Source organism: Andrographis paniculata, unplaced genomic scaffold (assembly GCF_009805555.1).
Source record: "Andrographis paniculata isolate CXL003 unplaced genomic scaffold, ASM980555v1 Contig74END, whole genome shotgun sequence".
Lineage (NCBI taxonomy): Eukaryota > Viridiplantae > Streptophyta > Magnoliopsida > Lamiales > Acanthaceae > Andrographis > Andrographis paniculata.
Window position 1 is genome coordinate 4,094,796 of NW_026137611.1, and position 23,542 is coordinate 4,118,337.

Here is a 23,542-nt window from a genome sequence, read left to right on the forward strand (position 1 = left end):
CGATACAATATGACTTTTTTTGTATGATAACATATAGAATAAGATATTTTCAGTGTATATGGATAATTAAAAAAAATTAGATTTTTGTATATACTGATTATTTGATACAAAATCGATATCTTTTTTTAATAAATTAAAAATTTTGGTACGGTATACAATATATTTCGATATTTTCGGCATACTATCTCAAACCATCTCTAACTGAATTGTATACACGGTATTAGAATATAATATTTTACGTCAAATACCGAAAAATAAGTTTATAATTTTTCTTTATAAATAAGTTCTATTTTTTATTTTTTTTGAACAAAGAAAAAAAAAATCAATATCAAATTTCATTTTTAATTAAATTTTCAGCCATAAATTTTCAAATCAAACATCAATTTTTATTATATATTGTATTACATTAAAATTTAATTTTAAAATTAAATGAATATTTATTTATATAATATTAAATATTTATTATTTTTATTATTCAAAATTTTAGCTCAACTTCTAAATTTTCAACTAACAAATAATAAAATTAAAGATATTAGTAAGTTAATAAAATATAGTTAAGTTTTTTTAATTAGAAGTATTAGTTATTAATTATTACTATAATAGGAAAGTGGACTAATTTCGTGGGACGGTTAAAAATAGAAAAGTGGACTAATTTCGTGGGACGGATGGAGTAATATATAATAAATATATTATATTTGTAAAATTTGTGTTTACATAAGTTTATATAATCATATAAATTAATAAAAAAATATTTCACAATTTTACAAAATTCATATAAATCCATAAATAAATCCATTCAAATCTATTCTAACTCTGCATTGACTCTGTAGACTTTCTAAATCCATGTAAATTCATAGGCTTTTTAAAATTCAAAAAAATTCAATGAAATTCCAAATGAATACACTCCTTAGATGTGTTCGTATTAGATCTTCAAAATACTGTACAATCACTGTACAGAATTTAAAATTAAAATACCACCCTACACGTCTTCCCTACACCGTAGCTTTTCTCTATGCAGAAATTGTCGGTTGCCGGAGACAAATCCTTAATAGGTTTCGGTTCGCTGGTTGGAACTGCAGGTTCTCCGATTTCAAATTGGAACCGTCGTCGAACCAAAACCGAAATCGATTTCGATTCAAACCGGCAGCAGCAAGGTGGGAGTCGGTGGTTCCGGTATCGGAACTATCCTCGAACCGAAATTGAAACTGATTTTTCCACTGGTTTCGGCATCTCTTTTCTTTGAACCGTAAAACCGTCGTTTCAAACCGGCAGCAACAAGGTGAGAGTCGGGACGGTGATGGAGCGGCAGGGTGGGAGTCGGAACGGTAGGCGAAGAAGAAGAAAAAGAAGGAGAGAGAGAAGAAAGGAATGAGAGAGTTGAGGAAGAAAAAGAAAGGGGAAAAACCTACCACAACGGAGGAAGAAAGGAATGAGAAAATTGAGGGAAAAAAATAGAGAATAACCTACGAGATGGCGGCGGTTTGATTTGCAAGGGCAAATATATTTTAAAGCAAAAATCAATTATAGTCCCATTCAAAACTATTTTTTCATTTTTGGTCCTATTCAAAAATAATTATCAAAAATAGTTCCATACTAAACAAAACTTATCATTTTTAGTTCCACCGTTCAAATTTTAACGGATTATGCTGATGTGGCCGTTACGGAAGCTGATTTGACAGTTGAGTAGGACCAAACACGGCTGTGTCACATAAAACACGACCGTGTTCAATCTTACATCTCAGCCACCGCCCTGGCGGATTAGAACACAACCGTGTTGAACAAACAAACGCCCGTGTTCAAAGTCAGAACACCAGTTGTTCTGCACTTTTTCACACACGGCCGTGTATATAAATGTGCACAGCCGTGTTTGACCTCGTTCACATAAAAAACCCTAACCCCACATGTCCCCACTTCAAAACCCAACAAACACAACCACACAGCCGACAATAACATTTTTGCTCCCAAATTCCCAACATTCCAACCCCACATTTTCAACATTCCGACCCCTCATTTCATCCCTACATTTCAATATTCCAACCCCATATTCCACCTATTCTATTTTATTTCTTTGGAGTAAAGAGTTAAATTTTATTTCCTTATTTTTTTGTATTTGATGATTTAAAAAAGGGTAATATGTGTAGCATATATTTTTTTTGTGATTAATGAAAAAAAAAATATTATAGAGATAAGTTTTATATAATATACTTTTTTATTGATTAATGATTAAATTTTTATATTTTATAACTAGTGTATTAAATGTGTTATATTATAACTTGTATTGTAAGAAAAAATTCATTATCATATAAATGAATCACGATAAGGGAAAAGGTGTTGAAGAAATGTACGATGAAGATATAGATATAGATTGTAATGAAATTAGAGAAGAAGATGAGTGGAATGAAATTATTAGTGAATCAGATTTTGAGGATTATGATTATATAATGGAAGAACAAAATTCGGAAGATGATAGAATTGATCAGTCATTGTTTGAGAGCAATGTGGATATGAATGAGTTTAATGAAAATCAAAGGCTCATAGTACACCAAAATTCTGAAGATGAGATGTCACTTGGTGAGGCTCAAGAGAATGATTTAACCAACTTTTTCGAGTCCGATGTTTGATGAGATAGAGTCGTATGCCATTTACGATCCAACGTCAAAGTATGATCCCGCTTTTAGTCTTGGAATGATTTTTAGCTCCAAAAAAGAATTTAAAAATGCAGTTCAGAATCACGCTGTCAAGACAATGGGAAGTTTGAAATTTGTCAAAAATGATAAAAGAAGAGTTTACGTCCGATGTGCCGTTGAGAATTGCAATTGGAAAATGAACGCATTAAAGGTGAATGATCAAGCATCTTTTCAACTCAAAACATATAATTGCAACCATGATTGTATGTGCAACTTTAATGTAAAGAATGTTAAGTCAACGTGGCTTGCAAAGAAATATGAGTCGTTGTTTCGATCTGATCCTAAACGATGTATAAAGGGATTTAGGACAGACGTTACGGGAGACATTATATGTAATATATCCCAACAACAAGCATACAGAGCACGGAAATGGGCATTAAAAAGCAATTGAAAATGATGTCGAATAGCAATATGGAAAATTGTGGGACTATGCAGAAGCTTTACGAAAGTGTAATCCTGGTCAACTGCTTTGATGCAGTTGGAAGGTGAATTTTTGAATGAATGACACAGATTTAGTAAGTATTACATATGTTTGAAATCTCTTATGCGGGGGGTTTCAGTCCGGATGTCGACCTATCATCGGGGTTGATGGTTGTCACCTATAAGGTCCTTGTCAAGACATTCTACTAACTGCTACTGGAATTGATCTCAACAATGAATTGTATCCTTTGGCATATGCTCTTGTTGGGAATGAGACTCTGTTAAGAAAAGATTTGAATATAGAGCACGATAGTTATACTTTTATATCCGACAAACAAAAAGGTCTTGTGCCGGCCATGGAAAAGATTTTTCCCCAATGTGAAAAAAGGTTTTATTTTCGACATTTGTATAGAAACATGAAAACAACAGGATTTAAAGGTCTTGCATATAAATGATTGATTTGGATGGCTTCTGATGGAAGTATTGTCCCCGAGTTTGAGGAGGTGATGAAAGAAATTCAAGAGTTGGATCCAAAATGCATTGATTGGCTTACCGACAAGGCACCGTCCCAGTGGTCAAAATCACATTTTGCTACATTTTTTAAATGTGATATGATCCTGAAAAATTTATGTGAGTCATTCAATAGTATAATATTATATGCAAGAGAAAAATGTCAATATTGCCAATGTTGGAGTGGATTAGAAGATATATATTAACACGGCTTCACAAGCGAAGGAATATAGCACATAGAAAATAGGGCGATATGCGCTTTTGCCCGAAGGTAGTAAGAATTATGGAGAAAAATATTCAGGCAGCTTCTTCTTGCGCACCTGTTAAAGTCGATGCTTGGCGTTACGAGATTTATTGTTCGGATGGGAATCGATTCGTTGTTGACATTCTACAAAAATTTTGCAGTTGTAGAAAATGGGAGTTATGCGGGATCCCGTGTCGCCATGCGATGAGTGCTATATGTGGGCAACAATTAAATCCGGAGGACTTTGTTGACGAAATATACAGTGTTGAGACATTCAATAAAGTATATTCGTAGCAATGGATGGTCAAAAAATGTGGCCAAAAACTGAATTGTCTTCACCACTTCCTCCTAGTGTTAGACGAACTGCTGGAAGGCTTAAGAAGGCTAGAAGATGTGACTCCAACGAATTAATGGAGAAAGGTCGATCATAAGGAAAAAAAGTCAGTGATAGTACTCTGCCATGACAAAAAGTAAGAAGAACTTGCAAATATTGTGGGCTTGTTGGGCATACTTACAAGGGTGTCAAAAGAGAAAAACATGTTTGATGGAGTCAAGTTTCATGGATGACAGGAGGCAACTTGCTGAGGAGTTGTCATAGAGATGCAATATTCCGGCGCAAAGTCAAAGTATTTTCACTACGCAAACTCAACAAGTTGAGTTTCCTACACCACAAGCTTCCATCGCAAAGTTAACGGTACATGTAACTTATGTTGTTTCTTAATAGATTGATTGGTACACATATTGACTTTTTAATTACAACATATTCTTACACTTTGTTTGACATAGGTAAGAAAAAGAACACTTGGAGTGGGTGTAACAAATGAAGGTGGAAGATCAAGTGGGCTACGTTAAGATACTTTGTGATTTTGGGGCATGCTTACATGGATTTGATTTAATTTGATTTGATTTTATATTGTCTTATGTTTATTGTGAGGTTGGATTTGACTTATATTACTGTAGACGAATTTGAATTACCATGATGTGGATTAATTTAGATTTTGTTGTTGAAGTAATTAATACCATTAATTTAGTAGGTTTTTTTTTTTTTTGATACCTTAATTTGATGTACATTTATACAAAAATTTAAGATCGAACACGAGCGTGTTAACTAAAACACAGGCGTGTTCAAACATGGTCGTGTTAAAAAAATAGAATAGTGTGGACGTATACTAGAACACGGCCGTGTCGGTAAAATACACAGGCATGTTCTAGAAACAGAAAAGTGCAGGGGGGTTAGAAACGGCCATGTCGTTGGCCGTGTCGCGCATAACACGGCCATGTTTAGGATAAACACAGCCATGTTGAAAAAATAGAATACTGTGGGGGGCTCAGACACGGCCATGTCGTTGGCCGTGTTTAGGAAAAACAGAATACTGCAGGGGGGCTAGACACGGTCATGTCGTTGGCTGTGTTATGTAACACGGTCGTGTTTAGGACGAACATGGGCGTGTTGAAAAAACAGAATACTGCAAGGGGTTAGACACGGCCATGTACGGGGCCGTGTTAGAGGACACGGGTGTGTTATAGTATCACATGGCCGTGTGGTAATTACAATTGGGCAGGGTTTATGTGAATTAACACGGTCGTGTGAGTAAGTACACGGCCATGTTTGACACGGGTTAGGTTTTTGAAAACCCGAATCGGTCAAACACGGAAGACAAAAATCAAATCTCTTGTGTTCGAAAAATCTCTGGACGATGGCGACGACGTAGGCGGCGGCGGACAACCACGTAGGCGGCGGCGACGGACAACAGCGCTGGTCGGCGGCGGCAGCGGTAGGGTTTTGTTTTGCGATTTGGGAGATTTTTGGAAAAAAAAAAAAAAAGGTTTTTTCTAATTGGTTTTTTAAATTTTGTTAACTTTTTTTGAATAATGTGGGTATAATACTTTGTTCTTGAGGTTGTATTGTAATTTTTTACAACATTAAACTTAATTTTGTTGGATTTTTTATACAATGTGATATAAAACTTTGTTCTTGAGGGATTTGTTGAAAAATGTGGTACAGTAATATGTTCTTGAGGGATTTTGTTGCATTCTTTTTTAATAATGTGGTATATTACTTTGTTCTTGAGGTTGTATTGAAATTTTTTGCAACATTCAACTTGATTTTGTTGGATTTTTTATACAATGTGGTATAAAATTTTGTTCTTGAGGAATTTGTTGAAGAATGTGATATAGTATTATGTTCTTGGGGGGATTTTGTTGCATTTTTTTGAATAATGTGGTATAGTACTTTTTTCTTGAGGTTGTATTGAAATTTTTTGCAACATTCAACTCTTATTTGTTAATTTTAAGGGATGACACCTAAAGGAAAAAAAACAACGAAGCGGCAAAAACGTTGCCGGTTCATCGAGGGACAATACAAATTTAGATGTAGATGCTCAATATTTGAACTTTCAAGATTAAGAGTATGTTGAACGGTATGAGGCTTTGAAGAATAAATTTTTTTTGACGAGTAAGCATATCGAAACATTTCATATCCTTGTTTTCGATAAATCATTTCATTTGCAGAGTGAAAAAAATATTTAGTATTTAATTCAATAATAAAATTAAAAATTAAATATCACAAAAATATAAAATTTATACCTATACATGGATCGAAATATCATAAATTAATATATCTTTTGTTGCACTTGAGCTTTGGGTGGATGATTTTTTTTTTCTTCCCGGAAGTTTTTTCTAGCCCATTTTAAAATTTTTTTCTTGAAGCAACTTTTTTTTAACATTTTATTCCAGTAACATTTACTCCTATTTCCTCAGCTGTAGATAATTCCTTTCTTTTTCCTTCAATTTCTGTAAGCTAGAGTTATTGAAAAAAATTATTCATACTTTGCAACTTTGCATTAACTATTTCAAACATTTTCTTGAATTCATCTCTTAGTATTTCGTACGTTTCTTTTGTTTCAGATGCTCTTGTAACAAGTTGATTAGAGATATTACATAAATCCTTATATCAGATTTTTGGCAACACTTTTAAATTATCCTGAAATGTCAATACAATATAAAAATCTCCAACCTTCGCTTTTCTAGTCCATCGTTTTAATATATATGAACCTGGAATCTTAATAATATTATGAACAGTAAAAACTTTTAAAGCATAAGAACACAATATTCCACAAAATTCAAATTTTCTACAACTACAATGTATTGTGCTATTTAAAGAGTCATAGTTGACAATATGATATTTTGATTTTCCAAAAGATGTAATATGATAAATTGAAACACCTTCAATTACACTAAAAACATAAAAACTACAATCATAAGCTTTGTACAATTCTTTTTGAAATAATATAAATACTTCAGGAGTATAGATATCTGCTACATATTTTAACAATTGAGTAGGAAAAAATAATGCAAGAGTACTTGTATTTGCTCTAAAATCAGCTTTCAACTCCTCATAATAGCGATAATCAAGAAAATTTTGAAAATATTCAAAGAATTGACGTAAGCTATTTTTGTAATTGACATACCTTTTAACCACGTTATTCATACTTTCGCTTCTTTGTGTCATAGTGATGTCAGCACAAAAATATTGACGACCATAAACCAATGTCCATTTTTCTTTTTCATTGAATAATCTTTTCAACCAATCATTATGTTGAAGATTATATTTTTCAAGCATGTTATTCCGTTCAATTAAAAAATCATCTTTTACTTCAAAATCATATACATACTTACTAAAATCATGTGCAAAATCTTTAAATTTATCAAAAATTCCTCCTAAATTTTTAACAACATTTTGATATATATGCCAAATACATAACATGTGGTGTGTATCTGACCATTTAGAAGCTAAGGCCTTGGTCATTGTTGCATTTTCATGAGTCAAAATAGTTGTCGGTTTTTTACCTAACATGCTATAAGAAAATAAATCAAATAATCATTCAAATGTTGCAGTAGTTTCATTATATAAAAGTGCGCAACAAAAAATAACAGTTTGTTTGTGGTGATTCACACCAACAAACAAGGCGAGAGGACGATTTTGAAAAATCTACCCATAAGTTGTATCAAAAGATCACATCTCGAAATACGACATAATCAATATTCATTCTTTCATCTGTCCAAAATATATTAGTTATTGCATCATCCTCATCAACTTAAATTGAGTGAAAAAAATTTGGATCTTTTACATGAATCTCTTATAAATATTCAAGTACTCCCCCCATATCTCCAATTTTCATATTCTTAGTTCTCTTTTGACGCAAATAATTTCCATAATCCTGTGAAGTAAATCCTAAATTATCACGACCACTTGCTTGCTTGATCAAATAATCATGAGATGTTTTAGGTGAAATACCTACACTATCTGCTATTTCAATTTCAGTAGCTTGAGTTTCCATTATTTTTCTGTATGATCTAAGTGAGTTTCATCTACATTAGATAAATAATGATTATGATCTAAAATAAATTTCACAATCTCATACTTTTCATTTTTATTCAAATGTATTGTTATTTTTGCCAAACACCCAAATCTAGTTTCGGCACGCGAATTTTTAATATAAACATCTCGCTTATCAGGTTTTCGTTTACCTTCAGCACAACAAAATATTCTATCAACTAGTTTACCATTTTTTTTTTTATGAAATGTGTTTTTTCTAACACCAAATCCAACTTGTATAGCATATGCATAATAAAATTCTCCAGCCAAATTTTTATTATCAAATTTCATACTATTTGAGAAATTTGTTCTTTTGAGATGAATTTATGCAAATCGTGAGAATTAAGATTATAAGAACCTGAACCACTAATAACAATGAGATCATCACTTTCTTTGTTGATAACAGAAATTTCCTAAAACAAATATTAAATTTAATTTAGAATAAATTGTAAAGCAGTTCAATCAAAATAAAAAATACAATGAATATAAATATTAGAAAATAAAATACTTGATTTTTTTGTTCATTTGCATCAGATAAATTTGTTTTTGACATATGATACAATTATAAAGAGAATCCTATATAAAAAAATAAAATAATTAGTCTAATATTTTTTTAAAAAAAAAAAACCTAAATAACAGGAGGATCATATAAATTACTATAAAAATAATAATTTTTTATAATAGAAATTCAAATTATAATTAATTTGAGATTTTTTATTTTTTCACATTCGATTCAAAATATATTAAACCTGTCTGATTTGATTAGAAGAAACAAAAAACAACTAAATATAGAAAATTTAATTGAGAATAAAATGGTACCCGAAGAAGAAGTAGATGTCGACTTAGCACCAGAAAAAACTTTGATGACAACAAACAAGAAAAATAACGAGAGACAACAATAAAAATATTTGATGACAGCAAACAAGGGAGATAGACGGAGATAACGTCTAACGGATCTCACAAATGGAAGGAGAAAGAAAGATAAGAAACACTTATTAACCCTTATTTTTCTAAGGGTATAATAGTTATTTAAATGAATTGATTAAATAAAAGTTAATTTTAATGAATTAATTAAATAGAAAATATTATTAGAAGTGACTTTATCAGATTGGATGAAATAGAGAGGGCACAGAGGAAATTAGAACAGAAGATTTGAACCCTTTGTTTAGATAGGAATTTTTAAAAAATTTTGAAATTTGAAAATTTGAAGAAAAAAAAGTAAACAATTAATTATTTGATTTAATGTTTTGTGAAAATATATATATATTTGATGCGATATTTTTTAAAAAATGAATAGTACCATGATTGAAAATTTGTAATATAAACAAAGTTAATGTTTTGAAATAAAATTATACTTTATTTTGCAAAAGTTATCTAAATTAAAATTAAGCGTGGACACATGTTTCTCTAGAGGCTTTTTGTAGCTTGACCATTGTTGTTGCTTAAAGCATATGCAACAACAAGTAGTAAAAAATGCCTCTAGTGAGTGATGTGACGCTGATGTGTTTGTTTAGGCATTCTGACACACTTTGATAGAAAATTGTAAAATAAAAAGGTAAAATTGTTCATAATTTTTTTGGAGTTTCAAACTTCAGCATCATATATTTTAAAAATATTGTATGAAATCTAACACCATGAAACCTCATTTATACCATGAGAATATGATTTTCTACCTATATTTTTGCATGACGAGGGATTTCATGCAATATTTTTAAAATACATGAAGGCGCCATGCAATTTTAAAAATAAAATGAGGTTTTTTGTTAATTTCGAAACAACGTAGGAGTTTCATGCAATACTTTTTGAAAGTATAAGGGAGCATCATGCATTTTTTAAAGTATGGAGACTTAGGCTGAGTTTCGAAATTGCACAGAGGTTTCATGCAATATTTTTTAAAGTATAAGAGGGCGTCATGCAATTTTTAAAATAGAAGAATTTATGTTGAATTTCGTAATTGCAAAAAAATTATGGACAATTTTGCCAAATAAAAAATCATGGAGTGGTTTACCAATATTAAAAATAATCCCATGCCATAGAATCCACTTCTCCTGCATAATGTTCAAGTTGTCTTCTTTTTTTTTTTTTCCTAACAATAAATAAAAGGAGAGTTAGACTAAAATCCCTGTCAGTGAAATCAACTTGCAATTCAGTCCCTATTGAAAATTAATTAGACTGCAGTACCTACTTTATGGATTAGGTTTATTATAGCTCCCCAATTTGTATTTTTCTCTCAATCACCAGTATATACGCAACAGGTACTCAAAATAGATTAATCAATACTTCTAATATTGTAATATATACCTACATTACTTCCCGTTCTACCCCCATTATAACTTTATATACTTCTATTTAAATATCGCGTGTCTTTTTTAGCGAATTTTAAAATAGTGAAAAAAGACAGTTACCCACAATTTAACAGGGGTTGAGAGAAAACCCCCCATAACCCCGATTTTAAACCCTACTTCTTCCATCTTCAAGCGAACCGACGTTCTCCAACCTCCGGCGATCAAGTAGCGACCGATTGGTGCAAAAATGGTGAATAAAACAGTTAACCCACTCTTATCCCCCAGGAAAAGCTTGAAAAAGTAAGACCTTTTTTTATTTTTTATTTTGTTAATATTAGTAGTTTATATCGTAGTTTGTTCGATTATTTGAGGTATAAGCCTTGGTCTAGTGTTTGTGTTCCTCTATCAGTTCCGTGTTGAGGAGTCCTGGATAATCGGTGTAGTTTTGTTTGTTAACTGGGTTTGAAATCGTTCATATATTTGCCCATGTAGACCGAGTTGAATGTTTTATTTTGGCACTAATTTTGGGTCATTTTTTATTTGTTTAATATGTGATTTTAGTTATTTTTATAGATATACATTTTGTTTAGTTACCTAGAGTTGCATATTAATTTTCTTTTATTTTTTTTATTGTTCGATAATTAGTCATGTTTTTGGGTTGGTAAATGAAGTATTGTTAGGTACCCCGAGTTTAGGGGACTATTGTGTACTCGGAATGTGTTGTTACGTAGTCTTGATATATTCTGATAAAATTTTAAATAAATTCGAGATTTGGATAATGTGGACTGATAATATTTATTTACAGATCGGGTAAGGAATACAAATCGATTATCAATCGGTTTGCAGTACCGATTGGTCTGTATGTTCTCCAAGTATTACATCCATGCGAATCCGGCAGTATCAGCGGCGAGTTTGATAATGTGAAGAGATGCCTTGGTAAAATTACGGCCAAAATACTGAAAGGTCCACCTCCGAACCGTAGATTCCATTGAGCAGCACATAGTAAGTGAACGTTGTAATGAATTTGGATGGATTTGGGATCGATTTGGATTTTTTTATTTGTGCTTGATTTGGGTAGTGTGTTATTTCTATTGAATAGTTAGTTGAATTGGTTAGATTTGCCTCATGTTCGATAAGATTATATTAATATTGATTGAAGAATTGAATCGTGGGTTAAATTTGGTTAAGCTTAATTTTTGGAGTAATACTATAAATTGTGCCGTGAATGATTATATGATTAATTCTTCATATGGTTAAAATTATAATAATGCACATAGTGTACCTCCATAATGGATCGATGTATCCGTCTAACTAGATCAAAATACCTTCAAACTGTATATATATATATGATCATATATATGTTATTCATTAGTTAGGAAGGTTATCCTTGTACGAAGACATCAACGAGCCAGAAAAGTTATGCATATTGCTCTTAAATTGGAATTAACTAATTCATTACAAGACCTTTTAATGCTTGAAGTAATTCCTGCAATGAACAAAAGTGCATATACGGATACCTGACTACATTAGTGGTGCACCTAAGAAACAAAAACATATAGATATACTGCGAAGGTTTATGCCTTCATCACATTTATATGTATTTTCTGTCAAACATGACATGCCTCGAATATATAATGATATACCTATATTAAACTAGTAAATACCCCAAGTTAAGTTACTTATGTCCGGGAGGTCTAATATTTCATATCTTGAACATTAAGTAAAGTATAACATTATCTTTAGCAATATTCGTACATGAGATGTATTCATCTTTAGCATAGCCAATTATATCAATATAGAAGATTAAGAAGTTGTTTAGAAAAATTAACAACATGATCCATATAGGTGAACAATGGGCAATGGGTTACTTAGTTGTGTTGTTGGTAAGGTTAGTACTTAGTTATGATGCATATGCAACGGTTGTACAGATTAATAATGGAGAGTATTAATCTACTAATACTTTATCTAATTGCATTCACAATAATAGATTTCAAACACTATAAGAGCTACATAATATTATAACATGTCATTTTTTCACACAAGTTAGCATCAATGGGTACCTCATTCGTTTACCAATATACCCCGGAACTCGTATCTCATATGCTCTTGTAACTAATATCTATACCTGGAAACCTGTGCTTGGGAAACATGTCGTTCTCAGTTCAAAATATTCAATTTTTGTCTATAAACAGGGATAAATTTATCATTATAATATTTCTGTAAATTCCGTAATTGTATGTAAAGATAAACAACACATATTTATTATGGATAGCTAAACAAATCATAAGTAACTTAGTTAAATTATGTTCTTTTGGGACTCATACATGTTTTGTGGTCTTGCCATTGAAAAATATGGCATAAGCTGTCAAATATAAACATACAGTACCTAAATTTTTCCAACGAGGCTATGAAAAGAAGTATTCTCACCGAGTTTGTGTCCCTCCGTCAGGGGATCAACTGAAATCAACTACATTCACGAATACCTGCTACAACAAGGAAAATACCTAAGCAATCATCATTCATACCTTGAATGTCAGTGTTTGTACCCGAAACACATACTTACATTCCTGCATCAAATACCGACATACCTTGTCACAAATCTTATGTACCTATAATACTGATATTATATGCTTCAGTAACAAGTATATATACTCCGATAATATGTGCTTGGAAAACAGACCTTTTTTATTCAAAATATTCACTTGTTGTCGGTAACCAATGATGAATTCGTTTTGATAGTATTCTCGCGACACCCTGAATTGTATGAAAAGATAAATAACATATATTTACTATAAATGACTAAGTCAGAAATAACTTAGTTCTATTGTTTGGTATATGTACACTTATAGTCCAATCTCCATTTGTAGATGGATAAACAAGTCATAAATTACTAAATTAAATTATATTGGTTGTTAGAGTAAATAATTGTTGCCACGAATTAAAAATCTTTAGACCTATTACATAGTAATACATATCGTAACACACACAACAACATTCAAGTGAAAACGTGAGTTGTAATCTACTACTAGGACTTCAAGTGTTTTTTTGTGTAATAGGACAAACACATTTTTCTAAAATATTTTGACCCATAAACATAATAATCCAAATTGTCGCACATTCACAAACTCAAATATCAATCAGTCAGAAGAATTTTAAAAAATAGTAACTCGGTTGAGCAGGAAAGTACTCCAGCACAGTTTTGATGTACCTTTGTTACATTTTCAGAAACCTCTGTTGTTAACAAGTCATATATAAAAGACTATCATCACATACCCGTAATTTTTGTTCATCTACCATAATACATAAAATTTACAAAAAGAGCTTCAATGCAACAATACTCTTATTGTTGTATATTTATATACAATATTACATTATGTTTAGCACACCAAAAGTAATTACAAGAAAAGGATTGATGGACATCCTATCAAAACATAAAAAAATTACACTTTTAAAAATCTACAACAATTGTGCTTGGTTTTAACCAACTATCACGGACCAAATTGAATACTTCTGCAGCTGCAATTAAGATGTCAACTTCATGATTTGTTCTGAGTTTTCGGTAAATGGATGAAGAATAGTCACTTTAGCACGATTCTTCAAAGAAGTGCTCTAATCGAATACGCGAATTGATTCCTCTGCGTGAGAATGACTTAAATTAACAACATTTAAGAAAACCTGATAATACACAAACAAAATAGGACTGTCAAATACTTGTTGTTCGTATTCATTTACCACAGTACATCCAAATTAAAACTGTGGTTCTATGTAAGTGGGATCATGTTGTTTGTATATTTACCTATAATATTACATTATATCAAGCACGCCAAAAGTAATTACACACTAAAGAGACATTCAGGACAAAATAAAAAATTACACCTTCAAAAGGACTACTGTATCCTGTATTTACAACTTCTTTTCTTCTGCTCGAGACAACCACAATAACCGTATTTTCATGGCTGTTTCTAAAGCTATTACATGAAGCTCACATTTAGATGAACAAGTGATTAGCAGTTTCAGACTGTTTTTGCCCCTTTTCATCAAAGCTAATCAAGTCTTCACAAAAATTTACAATTGTACCTCACCTTCTACAATTATATTACAAAACCAACAAATTTAACTACAAAAGATACTAAATCGAATGCTTCTACATTTTTTTTAGTATTTAAAGTCAAGTTCTCCTTTTTCCTATAGATATCATATGTTGATAGACAATGACTTCATCTGCTAATTAATTCATCACGAAAATCAAAAGTGTCGACAATTGAATGGTAGTTTGTTTTAAATATTGAAAAAATCAAAATGAAATGCATTGATAAAAACATCCATATTTGAAATTTTGCTTACTTCTGTTTCGAAATACAAGCTGTTTGAGTAAGAGAAATGTTTGATAATTGTCATCCATATTCTCAATAATAGCAAACCAAATCAGATATGCTAGCTGCAATAAACTAATGTGCTAAATAATAAAATTAGTACATTGATTGGAACAATATATAAACAAATTGATAAAAACCTTCAATAAAGCGGGCATATTCAACATAGAGATGAGTTACATTACTTGAAGATGACTCTCATGATCTTAGTTAACATATGAGAATGAGCTATTATCCATACAATCCTTAATATCTAATTGCTTGAAAAACCAAATTTTTGCAAATGAAATTTGAATATATTTACATATTGATATTTTTGAAAAAATTTTAATTGTGAATAAGCATTCTCGAGCATGGTATTTTAATTTTTCACAAAATAACTAATGTTACCCCTAACCTAAAATATAAATATAAATTTATTTCTTTAAAATTATTTTATTAATTCTAAAAATATATATATTTTTGATATACTTCCAGTAACAACATATATACCAGTTTAATACTTATGCATATACTCCCATTTAAAATATATCCGCTCAGACATGCTATCAATGTAATCGTGCAAGATCGTTGTAATCGATTATGATTTTTTGACATACCCATCATTTGTGTGCTATGCACGGCTTAAAGACATAATATTTCATTTCGAAAATAAAAATCATTATATACTCACCTGAATGTTAGAGCATGAAGAGGAGAGATGCAAGGATACTCGTTAGGGTTCTAATGGGAACATAGGAAACACATTTGTCCAATTGGAGTGAAGAAGAGGATGATGAAATTAACTGCGAGAGAAATAAAAAAAATTATACAAAAAATTGAAAAATTGGACGAATAAACAAACAGAAGCAAAAAGATAGATTAAATATTGGGGAATTAAATATAAACACATCAGTAAAGTAAGAAGTGCAAATACATATATTTAAAATAATGACTGAATTCCAATCAAATAAGGAGTGGAGGGATTTTATCTCAATTATCCTATAAATGGACCATTGTGTAATTTATGTCAATCGATGCCCTGAATAAAAGGTTCAGTACACAAAAAAAGGCCGCCTACAATTGAGCTATTGCACGTAGAGACTAAAGAATAAAAAACAGTTTTTTCAAAAGAAAAAAAAATTAAAAATGAAAAGACATTGACTTATTTTGGTTCATTAATAAATCAAAGATAATGACACTGTCAAATAAGCGGCTGAAAATTATTAACTGCGATAAGACCCACAATAATGACCGTCAATGAAATGTAGGAAAGATAAAGATATAAAATCACGGCCTCGATTTCAAGAACACTTTTCCTAGTATACACTCCGCCGCAGGCTATAATTCCCCAAAAGATCGTGTCCATTTCATTTTCCCTCCATTTTAGTTTCTTCATATTGCCGGCAGAGAATCAGCGCTTCCATTGGAAGCCAGTGGTACGACCGTCGGTACTCTGTACCCGAAATGCAGCAAAATTGCGGGGGTTGTTGAAGTACTTGCGCTGAAACCCTCGATTTGACCCTCTACTGCGCCGCTGTGAAGGTGATATTTCACTATTTCTGCAATCTTCTAGAAAAATTGGGGGTTTGTACAACCAGTTTTGTGAGGAATTGATATTCGATTCGATGTTAAAGTTGGGGTTTTCGTTTTGAAATTTATTGCTCGTCGGCGCATTTCTGTTGCGGTTTCGGTGCTGCATTGGCTTGCCGTTGTTTACCGCCGGCGTCGCTTTATATTCTGGAGTTTGATGCTTCTTTCATTAGCTTTTTTTTTTTTTTTTTTTTTTTTTCAGATATTGATTTTGTCGCGCAATTGTGTGTTATATGACGTGTTAGTGGATGGTTTGAGTTCTTGTTGATTGGAGACGGCGATTGTGTGTTCTTGAGTTCGGTCTCGGCAGTTTTGGTTTGATTCTTCAAAGATTTCTTGATGCTGTTTTTCTTAGGGTTTTGACTAATTATGATTGCTTTCGTAATTTAGATGGAATTTGTGTAGTTATACAGTTTCTATGTGACTGTGTGGAACTAATTGGATGTTAGTTGGAACTGTATTTAAATGATTGGAGCTCCGTTCATGTTTCACAGTTGATAATTCTTGCGATCAGATGCTCTTCTGTTTTTTGGTTTAACTGAAAGAAACGAGTATTTGAGTATTTGTATTGGGCAGTTGATTTCTTAAATGTTTTATGGTTCAGCATTGTCTCTAATTATTATTGGGGAAATTGATATTGCACCGATTGAATTGTTTTGGATGTTTTATAGTTCAGTGATACTACCTCTTATTAGGGAATCAATATTTCGCTGTTGATTTCTTGATCTAATATTTAACTATATTTGAGTTTCTTTTAGGTTCGGTGAATGTTTGAGAATGTGTAGTGTTCGGATATGGATTAAAGTTTAGGCCTATTAGAGTTAAATGTGAAGCGGCCTTTATTAGATTAATGTTCATCAAGAACCTGGCCTTTATTAGATTAATGTTCATCAAGAACCTGATCTGCTATCATTCATCAATTTATGACAACTATATGAGTGATTATTTGTAGTTTGGGGAGTATTTTTGGCCAGTAGAATATGGTGCTGATAATTGAATTAGTGCTGGACATTCTGAATCTCCATATATGAATAATGCCTAATTTTTTTGTTTTCATGTATCACTGCTTTAATGCTGTCAATGGAATCTAGAGTTGTATTATATAACTACACAGTGATAAAGTGAAACTAGATTTAGTGTGTTCTGCTCTGTTTCCTTGATCCTAATTTTTAATATTTGTTACTAAAATGAAACTTCCAATTCTCATGCTGCTTAATTGCTTTAGGATAGCTGTTGAATGAAAATGGAAGAAGCTGGAGAGGAAGGGGATATTTCTCAGTCCTTGGGCTCACCACTGCCATCTACACTGCCGGATGAGAAAATGGCACCAATGGAACAGCTGCCAAAGATATCTCTACTGACACGGCCCGGATTTGGGACTTCTGGCAAACACGTGTCGTTACGCACAAATCACATCAGTGTTTCCATCAACAATCCGGATGAAAGTTTTTATCAGTACAGTGTAATCTACTATACCCTTAATTTTTTCTTCAGGTCTTTGCATATATATATATATAACGTATATAATGTTTGTTTTGATTGTAGGTTTCTATTAGTTCTGAGAGTAATCCGGTTATCAACAACCAAGTAATTGGCAGGAAAGTCACTGATAAACTATACCAAACATACTCTTCTGAGCTTTCTGGGAAGAGGTTTGCCTATGATGGGCAGAACAGTCTGTATACAGTGGGGCCCTTACCACAGAACCACTTAGAGTTCACGGTGGTTCTTGATGAATTTGTTGCCATACGGTAACTTCCATTATTGAAACTTTGACTGCTTTATTTTCTCATTTATTCTTTAGTGGTGTTTCTTCAACTTAAACCAATCCCTCTGTTGTGTAGAAGTGGGAACCTTTCTAATAACGGAAGTTCCGGCGAGTCTAGCAAAAGGTCCAAGCAATCATTGCTGTCAAGAACATACATGGTCGAGATTAGTTTTACAGCTAAAATACCTTTAAAATGCATATCTGATGCTCTTCAAGGAGCTGAAGTATCTAAAGGACAAGATGTTCTCAGGGTATTGGACATTGTGCTGAGGCAACACGCATCTGAACGGTTCTCTTTATTACCTTTTAAGTGTTGTACTTGTACATTTGGTAGCTTGTACTTGAATGTTGAATATTGGATGCAGGGGGTGCCTTTTGGTTCGGCAATCATTCTTTAATGACGATGCACGAATGTTTACTGATATTGGAGGGGGTTTGACAAGTGTAAGAGGATTCTATTCTAGCTTTCGTCCAACTCTTGCTGGCTTATCTCTAAATATGGGTATTAATTACTCCGCTAGCTTCTCTTCATGTGGTTGCACTACATTCTGTGCTCTTCGAGTATATGCTGCTAAATATTTCATATCTTTCAGATGCATCCACTACTTTGATCTTGAAACCAGGGCCCGTTGAGGATTTCCTTCTGGCTAACCAGAATGTGAAAGAAAGTCGCAATATAGATTGGCGAAAGGTATTCAGTCTTCAACCACATACTTTATTTTGTTCCTGTTTTGATTTTGCTTGTTCTAATACCGAGACTGAACCCCAGGCAAGAAAGATGCTCAAGAACATGAGAGTAAGGGCTACACACAGTAACATGTTGTACAAGATTATAGGTTTGAGTGAGAAACCTTGCAACCAGCAACTGTAAGTAAGCAGCAACCTACCTGAGTTTTCTGTAACTTACTAAAAGACTTCTGATCATGATTTATAGACAGTTTCTTGTTGAAAGTGAGGAATGGAAACAGTTCGGGAGAGGATTCCGAGACAGTAGAGATTACTGTTTATGAATACTTCGCGAAGTACCATAATATAGAAGTTAAAAGATCTGCATATATGCCATGCCTTGATGTTGGAAAACAGAAACGACCTATCTACTTACCATTAGAGGTGTAAATCATTTTTCATAAATTTCTTTATTTGAAAATTCATTAACTTCAAAGGTTGTCTTTGAAGAAACTAATATATCTTCTCCTCCTTGCAATAGCTCTGTTCCCTCATCTCTCTTCAGCGCTACAAAAGAGCATTATCAACAATCCAAACTATTTCCTATATTGAAAAATCAAGGCAGAAGCCTTCTGAGAGGATACAAGTTGTAACTGATGTAAAGTTTTCTTTCATAACCTTTAATTTTCAGTTCTTTTGTTTGCTCTTGTTTTCACTTCTTTAAATCATGCAGGCTGTAAAGAACTGTAACTATGAAAATGATCCTCTCCTTTTGTCTTGTGGTATATCAATTGAAAAGCATCTTTCCCAAGTAGATGGAAGGGTCCTTGATGCACCAAAGGTAGGTAGTTCCTGCTGTTTCATGATTAAATGTGTGGCACATTACTTACTAACAAAGACTTGTTTACTTCTACTTCCAGCTGACAGTAGGCGATAATGATGAGTTCTTACCAAGTAATGGTCGCTGGAATTTCACTAAGAAGGTATCCTATATTGGTTGTCACGATTGCTAAAGATGGGATGCATAGGAATGGTCTATTTTAGTTCATTTGTTATCCCAGGATTTTGTTTCGTAAACCTGTTAGGAAAGTAGGTTTGGGGAGCATTAATTCACTAATTCACTTCTGCGTCTTTTGTTTCTTGAAGAGATTTCTGAAACCCATCCATATAGAGCGATGGGCACTGGTCAATTTCTCTGCACGTTGCGACTCTAGCTATCTTTCGAGGGAGCTCATCAACTGTGGGAGGAAAAAAGGGATTGTATGCTCTATTGTGTCATCCTTTGTTATTATTGTTGTCTGTATGCAGGCATGATTTGATTATCTTCTTGCTTTCCTTCAGGAAATTGAACGCCCATATACAATAATTGAAGAAGACCCCCAATGTAGAAAAGCAAGTCCGTTTGTACGTGTAGAAAAGATGTTTGAGCAGATTATGGACAAGATACCTGGCCCTCCTGATTTTCCTCTTTGCCAGTTTCTGCTTTGTGTGCTTCCGGATCGCAAGAACTCTGATATCTATGGTACTGACGTTCATTTTTTATTTTGGGTTTCTGGGTACCATCTAAGATTCTTGTATCATTTATTCATTTAATGTAACATATTATATGAACTTCCTATTGACGGACAGGACCCTGGAAATTCAAATGTCTGAGCTACTGGGGTATAGCCACTCAGTGTCTTTCCCCTCTCAAGATCAATGAACAATATCTGACAAATTTACTTCTGAAGATCAATTCTAAGGTAGTAAATCACTTAATTTGGTAAAACTTGTGTTTCATTTGCAGTCTTTTGGATGTGTAATTACTATAATTATATATACGTTTCATCTATAGCTTGGAGGGACCAACTCCTTATTGGGTATAGAGCTTTCACGACATATTCCACTCATAAGTGCTAAGCCAACCCTGATCTTGGGGATGGATGTTTCACATAGCTCTCCTGGTCGATCAGATTGTCCATCCATTGCCGCTGTAAGTTTTCTCCCAATAAAACTATCGTGCATTCTCCTTTTCAATTTATAGTACAATTCATCAATAGATTTGTTAATCTCTTGTTGCTCTTAAGGTCGTCGGATCCCTTAGCTGGCCACTAATATCAAAATATAGAGCAGCTGTCCGATCTCAAGCTTCGAAAACAGAGATGATCGAGTGTTTATTCAAGCCACTAAAGAATGGAAAAGATGACGGAATTATGAGGTGCTTTATGCATAAACATTTTTTTTTTTTTTTCATTTTCTCCATTGTTCTGGATTTTGCACTGGATTAACAATCTTGTTGCGCTTAAATGTTTTCTCTGCTGTTATGCCTCAGGGAACTACTCCTAGATTTCTATAGCACTAGTGGAGGACGTAAGCCAGAACAATTAATTGTTTTCAGGTAACAAACACCTCGGGGCTATCTGGAGGCAAACTTCAGTAATACTACACTGCGTATTTTCTAAGCGTGTGCCTACATTTGTTAAAATATGTCTACAGTTACTGATTTTTCTTTGTTTTTGAACTTACTTTGCTATTCATAACATGGATCTTTTCGGCTATGCGCAGTTTTTGTTATTATTTATTCTGTTTCTTCCAATTTCCCGTTTGAATTTCAGCTTCTTTACTCTTAAATTGATTTGGTTCTATATCTTGAGTTTATGTACAATATTCTATTCATCTATCTGCACGATTTAATGTTTAATTGTGTTAATTATGATCTTTTACATTGAGTTGTTTTTCTACTGTGCTTGGTATATCAATCACTTTGGTTTGTGATCCATGGCGCTTGTTGATAATTTTCTGCTGGCTTCAATTTAATCTTCCAGGGACGGCGTTGGCGAATCACAGTTTTCTCAGGTTGTGAATGTTGAGCTTGATCAAATGATAAAGGTGCCTTATTTCTTTCTGCTTGTCACACTACTTGATTCCCTCAAGTGTTGGTATCGACTAGACTGCTTGATATCATACATGTTTTTTACAATTTCAGGCGTATCAGTATCTCGGAGAGACAAATATCCCAAAGTTCACCGTGATAATTGCCCAGAAAAATCACCATACCCGGCTGTTCCAAGCCTCGGCCCCTGAAAATGTGCCACCAGGTCAGTTTCTTTGGATTAATGTTTTTGATGATGGGAGTGCTAACATAAATCCCCCTTGGCTTCAGGTACTGTTGTTGACACCAAGATTGTTCACCCAATGTATTATGATTTCTATATGTGTGCACATAGAGGCTTGACGGTACGCCATTTTTTTCATCATCACTCTTTGTGGTTGTCCGTGAGTTGTTTAAGAAAGGTGGACGAATGGTTGAAATGACAGGGAACTTCCTGCCCCGCTCACTACCATGTGTTGCTGGATGAGATCGGTTTCTCCCCTAACAAGTTGCAAAATCTGATCAATTCACTATGCTACGTGTAAGATTGATTTTTCTTTGGACGTCTAGCTAGCTAATGTTGTGTTGTTGTATGATTTTCCTTGCGTTGTCTTTTTGTTTCTTCTCAGATACCAAAGAAGCACAAGCGCCATCTCCATCGGTACTTGAAAACCTCATTCATTGCAAATGAATTGAATGCATCATCACACACATGACATGACATGGTTTGGTTTTGTGTTGCAGTTGCGCCTGTGCGGTACGCACATCTGGCAGCTCTACAAGTGAGTCAGTTGGTGAAGTTGGACGATAACTCTGAAGCTTCTCACGAAGGGAGCGACCCGGAGCTCCCACGTCTCCACGAAAATGTGGCGGGATCGATGTTCTTTTGTTGAGCCACATTGAGAGAGAGGTGAGTACATTTTGATTTTTTTCGTTAGATTTTAGTTAGTATTCATTAATAACAAGTGTGACTGACTGGGTGGATTGGATATATTGATGGAACAAGCTTAGCCAGCCATGTCATGTTTTCTTTTCGATCTTTTTGGAAAGGAAATATGTCAAGAATTGTAGTACGTTAATTGCTTTTTTGAGGTGGATCTGGTGTCCATGGGGTGCAACCATCAACACCATGCTAATTAATTTTGTTTGATTAAAATTTAATGGTCTAGATTAAATAAACTTACGATGGTTTTTTTAATTAAATTTTTAAAAGGTTCCAAATTAATTTTGGGTTAATTTGTCTATTCTCGTTTGTTCCCCTTCTGTTTTTTTCTTCGAACCATCGTGAACTCCTCTTCGATTTTTGACCACCGTAGCCCTACGGCGGCCTAAACCCTAAACCCTAAACCAAACGTTGTAGTCCTTCAGCCGCACCACCAACAATACAGTCTCTTCCTCATTTATTCTTAACTCTTGTCCATCCTCTGCTGCCGATTATAGTCACTCTTCCCTCTCTTCCATTCTTTTCAGCAACCGGTACTCCTCATCACCGATCACTTTCTCTGCTTCCGACCGGCATCAACGAATTAAGAAGAGTGTATTAATATCCAGATTTTGTTTGTCTTTGTCTGCAGCCCTCTGTTAATACTTCAATTAAAAATATTTATTGATTGATTTGTAGATGTTAACTATAGAATCCAGAATGCTTACAGTATAAATTAAGTAATAATAATAATATATTATAGTATATGGTTCAGGTTGAGATTGAGATTGAAAATAATGTTTCCCAAAAAAATGAGAAGAGGATGAGGACGAGGCACTAGAAAAATGAGAAAAGGATGAGGACAA

The 23,542-nt window shown here is 33.2% G+C and overlaps 1 protein-coding gene across 1 annotated transcript; it reads left to right on the forward strand.

Moving 5' to 3' along the window:
- The first annotated feature begins 16,232 nt into the window (after nt 1-16,232).
- Nucleotides 16,233-22,903, forward strand: LOC127265799 (protein argonaute 16). The gene is made up of 23 exons (XM_051295790.1): nt 16,233-16,421; nt 17,695-17,931; nt 18,015-18,220; nt 18,314-18,526; nt 18,603-18,739; nt 18,831-18,928; nt 19,007-19,104; nt 19,176-19,347; nt 19,445-19,561; nt 19,637-19,744; nt 19,824-19,886; nt 20,050-20,163; nt 20,245-20,425; nt 20,533-20,645; nt 20,738-20,875; nt 20,970-21,100; nt 21,215-21,280; nt 21,708-21,771; nt 21,869-21,980; nt 22,046-22,119; nt 22,201-22,295; nt 22,384-22,415; nt 22,499-22,903. Exons 2-23 carry the CDS (start codon nt 17,707-17,709, stop codon nt 22,645-22,647), a joined length of 2,706 nt encoding a protein of 901 aa, XP_051151747.1. The 5' UTR covers nt 16,233-16,421; nt 17,695-17,706; the 3' UTR covers nt 22,648-22,903.
- The last annotated feature ends 639 nt before the right edge of the window (nt 22,904-23,542 follow it).